We start from the raw sequence: 15,598 nt of genomic DNA on the forward strand, positions 1-15,598 counted from the left end.
CTAGTTGTAAAGTAATGAAAACACAAAGAATATAATTTTCAGGTGATAATGCACTGAAGAAAACAACATACAGTATTCTTTATCTGCCAATATATGCCCCCAAATCCTACAAATGGAACCTTAAAACTTAACTAAAACTAACTAAACAAACTTAAAACCAAAACTTATTCAGTTTATGTAATTTATCTACATGTGTATGTATCAAATAGATATGAGGATGTGTTTATAATGAGAAATGCTAGTGCAAAACCTTAAATGTTGACATATCTGTGTGATAGTGTGTCTCAACGAACACACACACACACACACACACACGCAGTTTTTATAAAATGTTTGAGTCTCAATATTAACCATGTCTGACATGATGAAGGCTCATCCTTGAGTACAGCCAGTCTACTCATTCTCATGCAGCATTTTAATCAGGATTCATGTAACAGGAATGGCAAACCACAAAAGACCAACAGTCTGCAGCTTTTAACTCCCATCAAACACTCCACCAGCTGATCTCACTCATTTCTTTCAGGGGGAGGAGAGGAAGTCATCAGTGAAATCACCTGCTGAGGTGATTAGTAAAATAAAAACCTGCAGACTGTGTGCCATGGTTCATGGCACCTGGCTCAGCATTCCAGCAGTTTAACCCTTTGAAACCTGAGCAAACTGTTTTGATTTCTTTCATAAACATGGGCAAATTTTGAGAAAAAAAAATATAAGGAAACTACCTGAAAATAAGCCCAAAAAAAGTTTTTTTTTAAAAAAATGAACACAACAACAACAACAATGAGCAACTTAACTTTAAGTGCTGAAAAAAATTTCTGTGATATAATTTAATATAAAATTATTATTATTATAAATGTAGTTTTTGGGACATTTTTCCCCTTTTTGGATACTTTTCTAATAATACTTCCCGCTTTTTAAAACTACAGTTTAAAAATAAACTATTTTTTTTAACTTATAAAAGTTCGTGTTTGGGCTGCCTACAATTTTTAAAGTTGACTGATTTGAGATGACAAGTTGGATTTTATTGCAACTTGTCTTCGTAAATTCAGTCAACTTAAAATTGCGGGACATTTCTTGTTGTGTTTGTCATTACTTTTTTCCCCCTTGAAAAGCCACAGTTGAGCATCAGCGCTTAGTGCCTTGCCAATAGTTCACCCATCACAACAGTGCAGCCCTGGGTGGAAGCATGGCACTCTCGTACTTCCTGAACTGCTTTTGGTCGAAACCGCTGGGTCAACCCACTTCCCTGTATTCTTCTGTCAACTCTGGGAAAAGGCTTTAATATCCTTCCTGCCTCCAAGATGCTGGCCATGGAGGCGGCCATCCTTGAGGGCAACTGCACTGCGTTGTGTCCCCTCACAGCACAGTGAACTATTGTCTCTTCAGTTTGTGTCTCTAAACTCTGTTGTTTAGCCTCTCAGAAGAAACAAAAAACTCTTGTTTCGCTTCCTGGACAGTTTCAGATGGAATAAATATTGCCCTATATCTTGCCGTTTGTTTGTTTAGGTGGAGTCTGTAATGATACTGTGATTGTTTTGTAGTCATTCAGTTTGTCTTTTCCGGCTTTGTACCTCACAGTCCAAACTCGACAGCAATGTCAACATCATTGACCATCACCCACTGACAATGATGACTGCATTGTTTGACTGTGAGTTTATTTACATGATGCAATGATAAGATTTGAAACTGCATGGCTGGGTTTTCTTTGTATTGTTTCAAGGGTTTACACAGACACGAAGCAAATCAGTTGTGAATTCAGCTGTCGGGCTGTTTGTATACGTTGAGATAATATTATTGTCTTAATAAAAGAATAATGTCTGAGTCTGAATGCACGCACACATTTTGTCCATGTAAACTATCCCAGGGCTTCAGTATTCTGAGGAGTTATGACTGAACAAAGTCGATGCATTTTCCAAAAGCACATTTTTTCTGGAGTGTGAAAGACGTCCTACATTCTGTTTTCCACCTCATCTAACACGAGGCGAAAAGCCAGAGACGGCATTTAGAATTAGAGAAACAGAATCAGCAAGAGTGTAATGCAACTTTAAAGTGATCAATTCTACAAAAGTTACTGATGCCAAACAGCAACTTCTTTGTGCCCCAAACTTTTTTCTTGCAACATTATAGTATTGTAAAGGTCCTAAACCTTTTGGGGCCAGAGGAATCTTATCTGGACTGTGATTGTGTGAAGAAGAGTCAAGAATGTTATATTATTAAGTTGGCCATGTGAAAGTAAAAGCTATTAATTATTAACTGTCCAGCAGATTTAGCTGACACAAGTAATCCATGTTTTGTTTGGTTCTGAGGTACTTTCTCTATTACTTAACATCACATCAAACACAGGAACATTTTCAGATAAGTCTGGCTTTCCCTTTGATATTGACGTAAACTCTTTTTACAGGTTGGAATCTTGTAAATATGGTAACTCCAACATGGCAAGAACCGTCATCACACTCTTCTGACTTTGTACCAACAAATGCTAGTCACACCCGACAGCAGCACAACAAAATTATCCATCATTTTTTTATTCCTCACAATAAAGACAATTTGTAAGCCAAGAACTTGCTTCTGCTATGCCCAAATTGTCAACATTCTCTTACTCAGTGACTTTGAGACATGTTCCTGATAAATCAGCCATGGCTTGGGTCCATGCCCTTGTACCAATAGTTTAAAATTCCAAAGCTCCAACAAAAAATTCCCCATTGAACCTCTCTGTTCTCTTTGGGAGCTTGCCATTGAAGAAACGGCCATTCAGAGCAATGGGTGTTTGTTTTGGGGATAATGGTTTATGGTCGCATAAATGGCCTTTCCTCCAATGAAACATTTTTTTGGCTACTGGGGCTTTGAAATAATGTGCCCTTGGTGCATTGGGCAGTCCCAGTGATTTTCCAGCTGTCACACTGTCATATCAGCAAGTGCATAAGGTTTCTCTGAGTCATTTTACACCCATTAAGAAAACTTTCCGTAAGTTTATATTGCTGCAGATTTTGCCTGAAGGAATCACCCACAACTCAAACCAATGTTAATAGAGGAAACACATCTAGTGTATTCATCAACCATTTCTTTAAATATTGCTTGATGATGCTATTTTGACAAAAACAAGAAAATTGATTACCTCTCATCCACCATGTTAGGCAAAAGACTGGAAGTTGTTCAAATCTGGCAGTCGGTCCCTTTTGTGTCTTGGTCATGAAAAAAGTAAAAACTAGAAAATCAAACAGTCCCAAGTCCACAATTGTACATATTTTGGCATCATAAAGGTAGCAAATTGCTATTCCATTCCTGTTTATACCATTTTCCAGCCTTTGCAGCTTCTCTCACTGAAGCTTTTACCAGGTGTCATCAATTAAGTCCATGACAGACAGGATTAAGGCGTCGGCTTTAGGGTGGAGGTTGGGATTGGGTCTTTGTGAATCACAATAGCTTCCCAAGCTTTTTTTTCTCTTTTTTCTCTGCACTGTGCCATTAACAGCCCCTGGCATTTGCAAACTTGTTAGCTTAGCAGCTATGAAACAATAAGTTAACATATTTCATCCAAAATAGTATGTGTTGAACTGTTTTTCGCTTGGAAGAGGCTGAATTAAAGAAGTTAGGTAAATAAGTAAAAACAGCAAGTAAACTACAATAGTTTATTCTATTTTGTATCCACTAACTTTCAGTTCACATGAAAGTATACCCTTTTCATGGACTTACTTCACCTTGTTAGCTAATCCACTGATAGAAGCTATTCCAGTTAACTTAAATATGACCAGGCCTTTGGTGCAGTACAACTTACACCTTTCTACATTATACTCGTTCATGATGACTTTATGTACCTCTAAGCAAACAGAATTTCTAGAAACTTTCTGAAGAAGCCTGTTAACTTTTTTCTTCTAGTACTGGTGCTGAACATGAAAGTAAATATATATGGCTTTATAAAGTTGAAAAAAGCTTAATTTCACGCTCCTACGGCACAATGCAGATTGGATAGATCACAGATTGGATGTGTCAGCACCCTCGGGTACTTATGGCAGTTGGATCAAAAACTAAACTAGGGCAGCAAGCGTAGTTTTAGCTTTGATTTAAGTGTAATTGTGATCTTAAATAGTGTCTTCACTAAATATTTCAGTGAGCAGATCTTCAATTGATAGAATAAATATGCAGTGCAAGCTGGTAAGAATCGTACTTCCTTTTGACAGCAGTGGATATGTTGTCCTACACAGACACATGCGTTTATACACCTCTCCAATGACACGACATAAATGAAATAGAATTAAATAACCTGGCAGATTTGGTTCATAGGAAGGAACCACTCAGGTGGGTGGAGCAGTTTATAGACAACTTTAGAGAGGACAAAGTCCAGGCGGGTTTGTTTCATAGAGGAAACACCTGTAGACCTTGTGATGAAAAATGACACTTTCAGAATGTGGAGCATGTGAGTGTTTGTTCTCAGATAACTTTGAAAAAGTTCCCTGTGCTGAGCTAAAACTCTTTCAGTAAGAGGTTAAAACAATGCTACTAAAAAAACTCCCCTGAAAGTCAAGCCTAAAAGTGGTCTTTTGTGGAAAAATGAAGGAAGGCAGGCTGAATCCAGCATGGGAATGATGGACTCAGCCACCAACAATGAAACCCACAACAGATAGTAGTTACAGAATGTAAAGATATTGACTGGCTATTGTAGACTCTAGTGTCAAAAACAGGATTTAATTTCAGAAAAATCCAAAAACCTCTCATCCCAAGACATCATATATTGTTGCTTTGCAGTGGACTTCTGTGTCAACATATTACACACTAGCTATCCTTTTCTAGCATTTGCTATTGGCATTTCAGGATGCCGCTATCGTGATGTAAACAAACCACATGATGGGATTAGGCCTCGTGGTTATGTTTAGGCAACAACAGCACATCAACAAAAGCACACACTGGCATGGATGGTTAGAATAAGACAAAAGAGGACCATAGTAAGGTGTAGAAAAAAATCATCACATTTACACAGTATGCGTGTCATGTGGACGTTAAAGGTGGCTTTTGGTGTCGGGATATTGCACTGATATAAATGCAAAAGAGGTGGTATTTGATTGCTTTGGCATGAGAAAAGACTTTTTTACACTCTTCTTCTGGAATCTCTTTTCAGTGTCTCATGTGTATCTTTATGTTATGAAACAATACTGTGAAATCAAACCTGCTGAAATACAATACAAACAGGCAAGTAGAACCAAGTGCTATTGATTGTTTACAGTGACTGTTGATCTATATGCACTATATTTAAATTCTTAAACATTGTGTGGTTTTAAAATAATGCAGACAGCATCCAAATAAATAATATCAAGAGGTTTCTAGCTATCTGACTTTATATTTTCACAGATTTTTACTGGCATCCATGGGGAGAAGTGTTCTGCAAGGTTTGTTTTTTATCGAAGAAAAACACTTTTTTAGCTGGATCAAAGAAAGAGCATCAGAGAGCAGATGCCTCTGGTATTGCAGAAACACGCATAAACATAAATTCACAGATATAAGCTAATCCAATTGCATCGCAAAATTGAGTTAGAAAATGTTTGTTGTCTCTGTACTTGGTTTGTTTATGTAATGAAGGAGAGCAACTAGTTACTTTGAAGGGAGATTTAATCAGTTTCCATAGACAAAAGTGTGCAGGTGACACATGACAAACAGAAATTGATGCCTTATGCTTTGGAAAAAAATAAAAAAGCAGTGCTTGGTTTAGTTTGCCTCATGGCTGTTGAGGACTGTGGTTCAAAGAACCCATGAAGTGCGTACGATAAATAAGCCTTTCCCAAAAGTGTTCACTTCAAAGCATCAGTTTCTCACTGGTCTGAGTCACACTGGGAGGCAATGCAGATACAGTAGACAGCACAGACACAGAGCATAACTGTACAGTATGAGGTCTCAATGTCAGTTCATAGTTCTTTGTTTCCATTGAGAACATCTCTGAGTTTTAACACAATTCCAACAGTATCTGATAAGTTACACTGTTATAAAACAGTCCCTTACTGCTCAGGTATTCACACAAGAAATTTAAGTCCCATAATATATGAAAGTGTTGCCTTATCTTTGGGTTGCACGCCAGTGTATCCTTTCCAGTGGTGACAGTGACTCAAAAGTAAGACAAAATCAATTGAGTCAACTGAATCAATGTTGAGTCCAAATTTGGCGTCTTTTTAATCCAAGCCATCAAACAGTATCATGTTAAAATATTTAACAAATGGTGTCCTCTGGGAGTCTCATTTCCCACCAGTATAGACTTCTGCCTCTGTTGCTTGATGGATACTTTGGCCTTCAGCAACGGTTCAGTGCTCTGACAAGAATCTGACGTCAAAGGTCCGGATCCATGAGCTTTAAAGAATGCACCAAGATTTGGTCGATTGTCCCGCTAGTCAATATACCCAAAAAAGTGATGTCACTGCCAAACAACCAAACTCCTCTGTGTCTTGAAGGAATAGTTTGACATTTAAGGAAATATGCTCATCTGCATTCTTGTTGAGATTTGAACTAGACTGATACCACTCTTATGTCAGATTAGAAACTCCAGGCAGATACTAGTTAGCTTAGTTTGAGGCTTTTGCTTATGTTACCTGAAAAAAAAGAATAAAAAGTGTAAAAGCAATGCATGATGTTACAAGTTGATGTTACTTTAAAAAAATCTAGGAAACTGACTGCCTTGAAGAATGAGTAAATACTTAATTTTGAGAAGGTCTTGAAACTTAAAAATTACAGTTTTAATGAAATCAGTCTTTCTAAGTTTTAGCATCTTTAGTGAACCAAGTTTACAGTGCTAGATAACTGTATTCTGCTGGTTGCAAACTAGTTAGTCATATTTGTAATTTTTTAAACATGTTAAGAAAACAGAACTCCCCTAACTTCGTCATTGGCAAAATCTTCTTTGTGATCAAGTCAAGTCAGACTAACTCAGTTTTCTGAATTTGCTAACACTTGGAAAGTTCAAGGTAATTTCACTAATAACTTTTAAGCTGTGACAACTTCACAAAATTAGGTAAATATAGCCAAATTTCAGGTAAAGTTACCATCTAGATTTCTAACAATGAGATTTCTAATTATATTTACATCCCTTTTTCAAAGCACTTGACTTTTAAGATTGTTTTAGGTAAAATTAACTTCTCAGATTTTACAGTGCAGCCTTTATGCTACACTAAGGTAACAAGCTGATGGCTCCAGCTACAAATTTACTGTGCAAGAAAGCCAATAATTGCATGTCCCAGAAGATCTAAAATTTGTTAAGCATTAAGAGATCTGTTTGGCAGTCAAATATGTAATAGCAGGTCAATGTCAGAACTGTGAAATATCGCAATTATTTTAAAAAGAAAATACTAGGTGCTACTTCCTTCATGACCACAGGCAGTGTAAGTGGTTTGTGGTGCCTCTTACGAGGTAATTTGACCAATTGAAGAAATCTCCCAAAACCTCTGTGCATTCCTTTGTACAGTATTGTTTGGAGTGGAGAGATCAGGACCTTGAAAACCCTCCTTGTCCCGCACTTCTCCATTTTCTTCCATCTTCCTCTCCTTCTAAGCCAGGATATCACTTCTCTTGCTGCACCAGACAACCAGAGCGATCATGGCCAAAGTGAGGAAAACAGGGATGAGGATAAGGATGGTTAGTGTGTCATCTGGCGGGTCCACCCATACCACCTGCTCCATGGTGCAGTTGGAGAAAAAGTGCTTGTGTATGCGGATGATGTAGCTCTCTACCAGCGGATTGGGCCAGTAGCAGTTAACGTTGTGGGACTGTTTTTCTGTGCAGAGGGTGAAGATGTGGTACTCACTGGGGAGAAAAATGGATGAAAGAGGCGGCAGATTAGAAGAAAATCAACACTGACTTCTGTTTTAGCAGAGATATTCCTGGAGGTGTGTGATGTATGACTTTTGATCTTATTTGCTCTTTAATTCACATGTACTTTTCAAAACAAAATGGACACAGTTTTAAGGATGACATCACTGAAATGTATGTCATAGTGGAGGCAGACAGTATTCATCTATAAAGACTCAACAGGATCTCACTCTTTATACCCTCAGTTCTCTAAAGGGCAAGCTGTCATTTAAATCGCTACTATGCTCAAGTGTTAATAAAAGCCGTTTCTGGAGGTAATCCATCATTGTGACTGGGGAATTTACTAGCTTTTATTTTTTTGGTCCACTACTCTCCTCTATTTCAACAGACGTTCAGGGCCATTCAGAGCCCTCACAGAGCTTTCCAGGCTTAAAGCTCTGCTTTAATGAATCCATTCAACCAGCCTTAATCCCTCTTTCTCCAACCTGACTTCTCAATCCTCCAGGTCCAAACTTGTTTCCCAGGATATCCAAGAGCCATTGGTATTCACACCAGCAGAACAGTGAAATGAGCAACAGTGATATTGTCTCCATGTACGCCCACACTGGCTCATAATCTGCAGATGACGTCTCTTACATCATTTAGCAGAACAACGAAAACACTACTGTACACGTGGTCAAAATTGGGATAGAAATTGGGTTACAATCTAACTTTCTGACTTTTTAACAAATTTCCCGTATAATACCTATAGTAATGAGAAAAGTAAGGAATTGTACTTAATCAGAGCATGAGGATGGCTAAGGAGTTGACATTTTTAAGTTTGTTTGTTTTTTATTTTTATCTTGACTCTCCCCAGAGCTGCAAATATTTGTCCTACAGCCTCCCTAATTGACTGGGAAAAAAATGCACAACCCTTCCTCCACAATAAATAACCGTATTTTTGTATACTCACACCAAATGCAGGTATTGAAGCCGATGCAACAAGCAAACAGCACAGAGGGAGTTCTTACCAAAACAAACAGTTAATTTCATAGAAAAATGCAAATCCTTCATAAAAATCTTATCATCAAACAAGCTATGTGTGCATTTCAGCAACACAGAATATGGTTGCGTTACAGCCACACACACAACCAGCAAACGTTAATAAGCACACATACGTTCACAACTAACCGTGCACACAACTGGCAACGTGTTTGTTGCATATGATGTGTTCGAATACTGTCAGATATTCAATAAAATTAAAAAAGATGATTTCTGACTATGACAACTTTTGTAATTTTGGTGATTTGTTTAGAGAAAACATCCCTTTTAACCCCATTTGTGGGTTTTGGGGGTAGTGAGGGTATTTAAAATAAATACAAAATATTATCATCTTAAGTTAAGTGTTTCTCCTGTATTCCAAATCAAAAAACATAACGCTCTCCCAATAATTAAATTATTATTGACACTTTGCAAAGTAGCTACACCAGTCAGATGGTTAACAAAGCCTGTGTGTAGCCTGAGAGGCAAACAAAGGGCAAAAAGCACATAAACCACTGCCTGGTGTTATAACTGAAAGAAAAAACACTCAGAAACATTAGTGTTGACAACCAGTCTCTGACTGTAACAGCAGAAAATCTAGGACATTATGTAAATAACAAAAAAGCTATATTTATCCACCATTCCAGTACTAGCCATTACGACATCTAGTATATTGCATTGCACATATTGACTGTTTCAAACCGTGACCCTCATGTATATATGTTGGACTCTGACGTCAAGCTGTAGCCATTCTTTTGAATGACCTTTGCTTATGTGCTGCAAATCAAACACAGCCTCCTCTCTGTAGGTGACATATATATTGTGCGAATGCTGGATATAGATGTATAGTGCACACAGGGGCAAAGGGGCTCCCACATGCCAGTGATAAGAAGAGTGTTTTGCTGAGAAAAGCTTCCTGTCAAATCTGAACCACGCAATAATATATTACTGAATGGGAGCTCATACGTTCATGTTGAAAATGAAAAAAGAAAAGGTTTAGCATTTAGATAATGTTTTCAGATGCAGAGAAAATGTCATTAGCTGCAGAGTTTTATGGCTGTAATTAAACAGTGTGTTCTATCAAACAAATTGTCAGTTGAATAAGGTATTGTCAGTCTAAACGAACAGCAGAGGATTTGAGAAAATGGCAGCCGAGGAAATGCCTCTGGGCTGACGAAAATAAAAGGACAGAAAGAGAGAGAGAGAAAACATGTATGTACCAGAGCTTTCAGGCAGACGAAACTGCAGCACGCAGGACTGTAGGGAATAACAGACTTGTGAACTTATTTCCCAGATGCACGGCAGATAACAGGTTTTCAAATTGTTGCTCTCGAGCACAAGGATGGTAAAAATATAAAACAAAATAGCTTGACCTGGTTACTATTGATTTACAGACTTGAGGAAGATATTTTGTGCATATTATACAACAGTGACCACACACAAACAAATCCAGCACATGCTTACAGTACATATATACACAAATCAAAGGTTTCTGCACACATGCAGATACTAATAGATAATAGCTTATACCAAAGTTACTGAGCTTATCTTTTTTATGCCAATGTTGAGTATCTGATTTGAGCTTTTTAATGCTAACAAGTAATGTTTTCCTTAGAATCTCATTCCATAACTCCCCCTGAGACATTAAAGCTCCCATTGAAACACACACAAATAAAACTACTCAGGGGTTTGGAGCGCTGGAAGGCAAGATAACCACATCTGTTTAATGGCTGATAAACTCTGCTCATACATTTTTCTCAAAGAAGTATTTTCCTGCTGGAAAGATGGTTGGTCTTTTCATTAAACTAGGCTGTCTATGCAGTAGAGAGATGCAAATACCTTTGAACTTAGTTCTACATTACCAGATATGACAGAGAAAAGGGGATGTGGTATTTTGCTTTTGCTCAATAAGTAGAAAACCTGCAACTACTTTACCAGAATGCATTGCACCACACTGGAACAATAAAGGCCCCTGCAGGCAAATGTTCTTGAATTGTAGTTAAACAGTGAGATTTGTAGCTCTGGGGCAGATGTTTCTCCACCTGTTTTTTGGTGGAGAGGGGGTTAAATACCAAGAGTTACTGCCCCAAGTAAAGGAGTTCAAGTATCTCAGGGTCTTAATTATGAGTGAGGGTAAAATGGATTGAGAGATGGCCAGGCGGCGTCAGCAGTAATGCCTGCTATGCACTGTACCGTTTGGTGAGGAGGGAGCTGAGCTGAAAGGCAAAGCTTTCTATTTACTGGTCCACCTGCAGCCCTCATCAACTGTCATGAGCTTTGGGTAGTGACTCAAAGATTGAAACTGCAGATACAAGTGGCTGAAAAGAGTTTCCTCTGTAAGGTGGTCTCAGCCTTACAGAAAGGGTAAGAAGATGGGGCTCAAAGTAGAGCCACTGTTCCTTTGAAAGGGGCCAGTTGAGGCAGTTCTGGCATCTGATTAGGATGCCTCTTGGGCGCCCTTCTGTTAGAGATTTTTCGGGCACATTCAACTGGTAGGAGGCCCTGAGGCAAACCCCGAACACGCTGGAAGGATTACATGTCTCATCTGGTCTGGGAACACCTTGGGGTCCCCCAGGAGGAGCTAGAGATCGTTGCTGGGGGGAGGGACATCTGGAGTGCTTTGCTCAGCCTGCTGCCCCTGCAATCTGGCCCCAGATAAGCATATGAAAATGGATGGATGGACTGGAAAAAATTGGAAGCGAGGCTGAGCTGCTTTCCTCGAGGCCTGCCCTGGAGCCAGCGAATATCTGAGCCAAGAGATCAGCAGGAAGATCTGTGTGATAAGGCTGGTTGAAAATTAACAAAGCATCCCATCAATGGTGTTACAGGACTGTGCCTATACTGTAGATGTGATCATTTGATGCATCTCCAGTCACACATATTAGTGAGGATGGCTCACATGACTGCATTGCATCTATTGCATTTATGTATCCACCTCACCCTTACACATGCATAAACAGACGCACATTAACACACAATAGTTTAAAGATGCATTGCTGCTTTTGTTCATTCATTTTAGTGTTTTTCATTTATTTGTTTATAAGACTGATGGCCCTGCCAACTAATAAATCAGATTAAAACACAACTTGTCAAGTGGTTACATTTGTGCAAATAAGAATTAGGTATGCTCCTTGTGTTTATATCTTTGTGCAGATCTGCACATCATTCTGTGATTTGAATCATTAACGTCCTTTCCCTCCATCGCTGTCCGGCTGATACAGTCAGTAACAGTCTACTGCCAGTCGCATGGACAACATAACCCACTTACAATGAGTTTTGCTCATCTAAATGGACAATTACTCGTCATTAGTGGCAGCAGGAAAAAGCTCTGATGACTTTAAAGCAGCATCTGGTCCATACAGGAGCAGACCATGATTCCTAATAGTGGATATATATTATTAAAAGTTCCAGTTAGACGAACATCACTGTTCCCCTGTTCCTGTGTGCTCAACATCAAGGTTGGCAGCTCCCGGAGCTATAAACCTCACCAGGCAGAAAATCAATAGTAATTAGAGGTAAATGATTGAAGTGCATAAATGCACGTACAGACACACATACAAACAGCCTCTTAGTAGTCTGCTTATACCCTTTATTGTGTGGTCCGACAAGCTCGTATGAGCTCATTTCAAACAATAACAGTCATGTTGGCTGAATGTGAGGCCAGCGGCTATGACTGCAGAGAGGCACGGCTCATTTGTCAAAGAGAGGAAGCTTTGCAGGGGTAGCTGCTTGTTTAAACATGAGGGCCCCTCGCTCTTCCGAGCCCGATCCTTCTCACTGCTCACTCTGGTTTTCTTTAGCTTTGCTCTCTTTCCCGTTTTCTCCCCCGCTTTCTTATCACTGTCTTCCAGGCTCCAAAGTAAACTGCTGCTGAGCAAGTCACTGTATCCTCCGGTCACAAAAATGAGGTATTGTACACTAATGCACTAATGCACTCAAATGAATCATTCCTTTCATGCAAATGTGGACTCATGCAGGCAGAGTTCCTGGAAAGGCAAGTCATGCTGATTTTCCTGTTACATTTGGGATATGAAACAGTCTTTGTTTATATATCCCCACTCATCTGTCAGTTACAATTGATCAGTCAGGCATAACTAGCAGATTAGATTTTGATTAAAGGTAGCTCTGGCTCTTAGAAATCCCCCTCTTTGTCTTTTTGTTTTGAGTGAGTAAGCATTAATATTACAGCAGAGGATGAAGAAAATGTGAAGAACAGAGCCCGGACATTACACCACCCATCCTGCACTTCAGGTGGATTAAAACAGCACTTGAAAGGATGCGAAAAAACACTTAACTGTTCTTAGGCATGATGGACACTACTGTGTTATGGGATTTCTTTTGAAACCATCAGAGAAGGGAGAAAAAAGACAGGACTGTGTTTCTCAAAGTGAAGTCAGACAACACTGAACAACAATAGAAACACACAATCAAACTGTCTTTAACTGTCTCGAGCTGTTTCACTTAACTCTAATTCGTCACTCTGGGTCATTTTCACCTTGAACCTTATTTTGGCAGGTTTCAGTGAATTGTCCTTCGTGATTTCCAGTGTGAAACCGATCCCATGGGGTTGTGTTGCGTAGTGCAGGCAGCAGAACTGTCAGGCACATGAGTTGGATTCCAGGTAGGATCCTGTCATGAATTCAATAACTTAAGACTTCAGGGGAGACCTGCACTTTGACTCTATGAGACACCAATTGGACTTGAGCTCTGCAGTGTAAAATACATGATACTCTTCCATAAGCCTGCAGGGAAAGAATCATTGATGAAGCAACTCTGTATTTTAAGCAGAAATTCAGGCCTGTGTTCAAAGTGTAATCTTCTTGAAAGTCAGTTGTACTCGTTTTGTAATACTGTTGAATGAATGATTTATGATAGCTGTCTCTACTGTTTGTGGAGAGCAGAGAGCTTCAGTGTTTAAATGAGAGGAATTGCTTGAATTTGAATGAGAACTGACACTGCTACCCACTGTAAACATAAAGTTTTTTTTTTTAAAAAAAAAAGGCTTTTTCTTTCAAGGAGCAAAATAGTCCTCCTTTTATAATTTCTTTTTTTTTTGTAAATTTGGTGTTTGAAATTGCTATGGTTTCAAGACTGTAGTCTTAATTGTGACTTGCAAAAATTTGGTTTTGGCCCCGCTGCGGACAGCCAGACCAATAGATGGCAGTCAGTCGTTGTCTAAATGTATGTGTCAGTTGCTGAGTGGCCTCCCAGTTGTTAAACCTGAACATAATGCCTAAAGTCAACCATCTGGCATCATGTGCTTCATGTGTGGTTGATACAGTTCCTGTTGTGGTGGTTAAATTCTTCTCAAAGCTCACCTTTATCTCACTTTCTGCCTTTCCATTAGTTTATAATCACTGAAATAAATGAGTGTGTGAATGTGTGAAACTGTATTCATTCAAAAAATGTGTTATTGGAAAACAGCATGAATCTCTTAAGTGTTTTCCTGGAAAGAAATAACAGTTAAATGGAAAAACAGAGAAAGCCTGTGACTGATGGATCTAGCTGACGATTTTTCCCAGAATCTTTTACATATTTCCCGCAAATCTGTGACTGATTATTGATGATCATTTTGATGTCGATTTAAAGCTCCCATGTGTATGTTATTGCGCAAGAATTCTTTGGTCTCATGGCGCCCTTCCTCCCCTTCTGGCTCTGCAGTTCGAGGGAAAGAAAGTTGAATGTGAGAGGTCAAAGGTGAGTGGAAGGAATGAGGTGAAAAGCTAGATAAAGATAGATACAGATGGGTGGTCGGGGCTCGGATGCTTCTTAAAAAACATCTCTGGTTTTGGGAAGCAAACCTCCAGCTGTTCTCCCACCCACAGAGACATCCAACCAGCTGCAGGAGGATGAGATTACCGTCTTTCCATCAATCAAAGCGTTTCAGTGAAAGTGCCACCGTTTAGGATTGACAACCCCTTATCTAAAACTACAAATATAGAGCACTCAAGACAAGAAGACAAGAGTACTTGAGAGAGGAAATAAAGATAATAGCTTAAAAATATGGGTGACTTTCAGTGTCCAGATGCCTTTTATCTTTCTCGGCTTTCTACTGGTTGTCACACAGAATGACTAATTTGCTCTGTAGTGACTTATAAACTTTGTCACATCCTGTGTGTAGAAGTGATTCTTAACATCAGCTCTTAATGTTGGGTCAACATTGAGAATTTATGGGCTCCTTTTTAAGGAGAAGAGATGTTTTTTCTGTTGCAGGCTGATTTAGGGGGCTAAATAATCTGGAAAGGTGTAATTTCAAAGAGCACCAAAACCTGTTTAAAGAAACAAGCAAAAAGGCACAGTTATTCCCACTGAAATCTCTTTAAAAACATAGAGAAGGGGTTGGACTGTGTGTTGCTGCTGATAATCCATTTTGGGAATAATAAAATTAGGTTAGGCAGTGAGAAATATCTCAAAATGCAATCATAACAGAGCTGTTACTGAGTGTGTGGGTGTGTGTGTAAATCGATGCCTCTACCACCTGTCATGGAGACAAATGTGTTGGCACAATAGATGCAGTAGGGATGTAGACGAATATGAAGACATCATTTATATATAAACAGACACCAACATCACCCCACTGATTTGCCATCAATTGACACAATTTGTCTCGAGGGTCACACCACATCCTCTCAAAATCAAAAGACACAGGCACTGCTAACTCTGTCTTTATAGTGGGGATGGAGCATAAATGTCCATACATCTCTTTGAAAATTTGGAAAAAAAGGCAAACTTCAGAGATTGCCTCATAATCATCAGATCATGGATGGATTACTGAACGGGACTACCAGACACAGGGCCA

At 39.0% G+C, this 15,598-nt stretch overlaps 1 protein-coding gene across 1 annotated transcript in view; it reads right to left on the reverse strand.

Moving 5' to 3' along the window:
* Nucleotides 1-5,580: 5,580 nt before the first annotated feature.
* LOC121960505 (receptor activity-modifying protein 3-like) overlaps nucleotides 5,581-15,598 on the reverse strand; it is a 37,275-nt gene continuing 27,257 nt past the window's right edge. Inside the window, exon 4 of the mRNA XM_042510236.1 lies at nucleotides 5,581-7,773. Within this exon, the coding sequence (XP_042366170.1) occupies nucleotides 7,518-7,773 (256 nt within the window). The 3' untranslated portion in view covers nucleotides 5,581-7,517. The remainder of the gene's footprint in view (nucleotides 7,774-15,598) is intronic.

This window comes from Plectropomus leopardus, chromosome 21 (genome assembly GCF_008729295.1).
Source record: "Plectropomus leopardus isolate mb chromosome 21, YSFRI_Pleo_2.0, whole genome shotgun sequence".
Taxonomy (NCBI): domain Eukaryota; kingdom Metazoa; phylum Chordata; class Actinopteri; order Perciformes; family Serranidae; genus Plectropomus; species Plectropomus leopardus.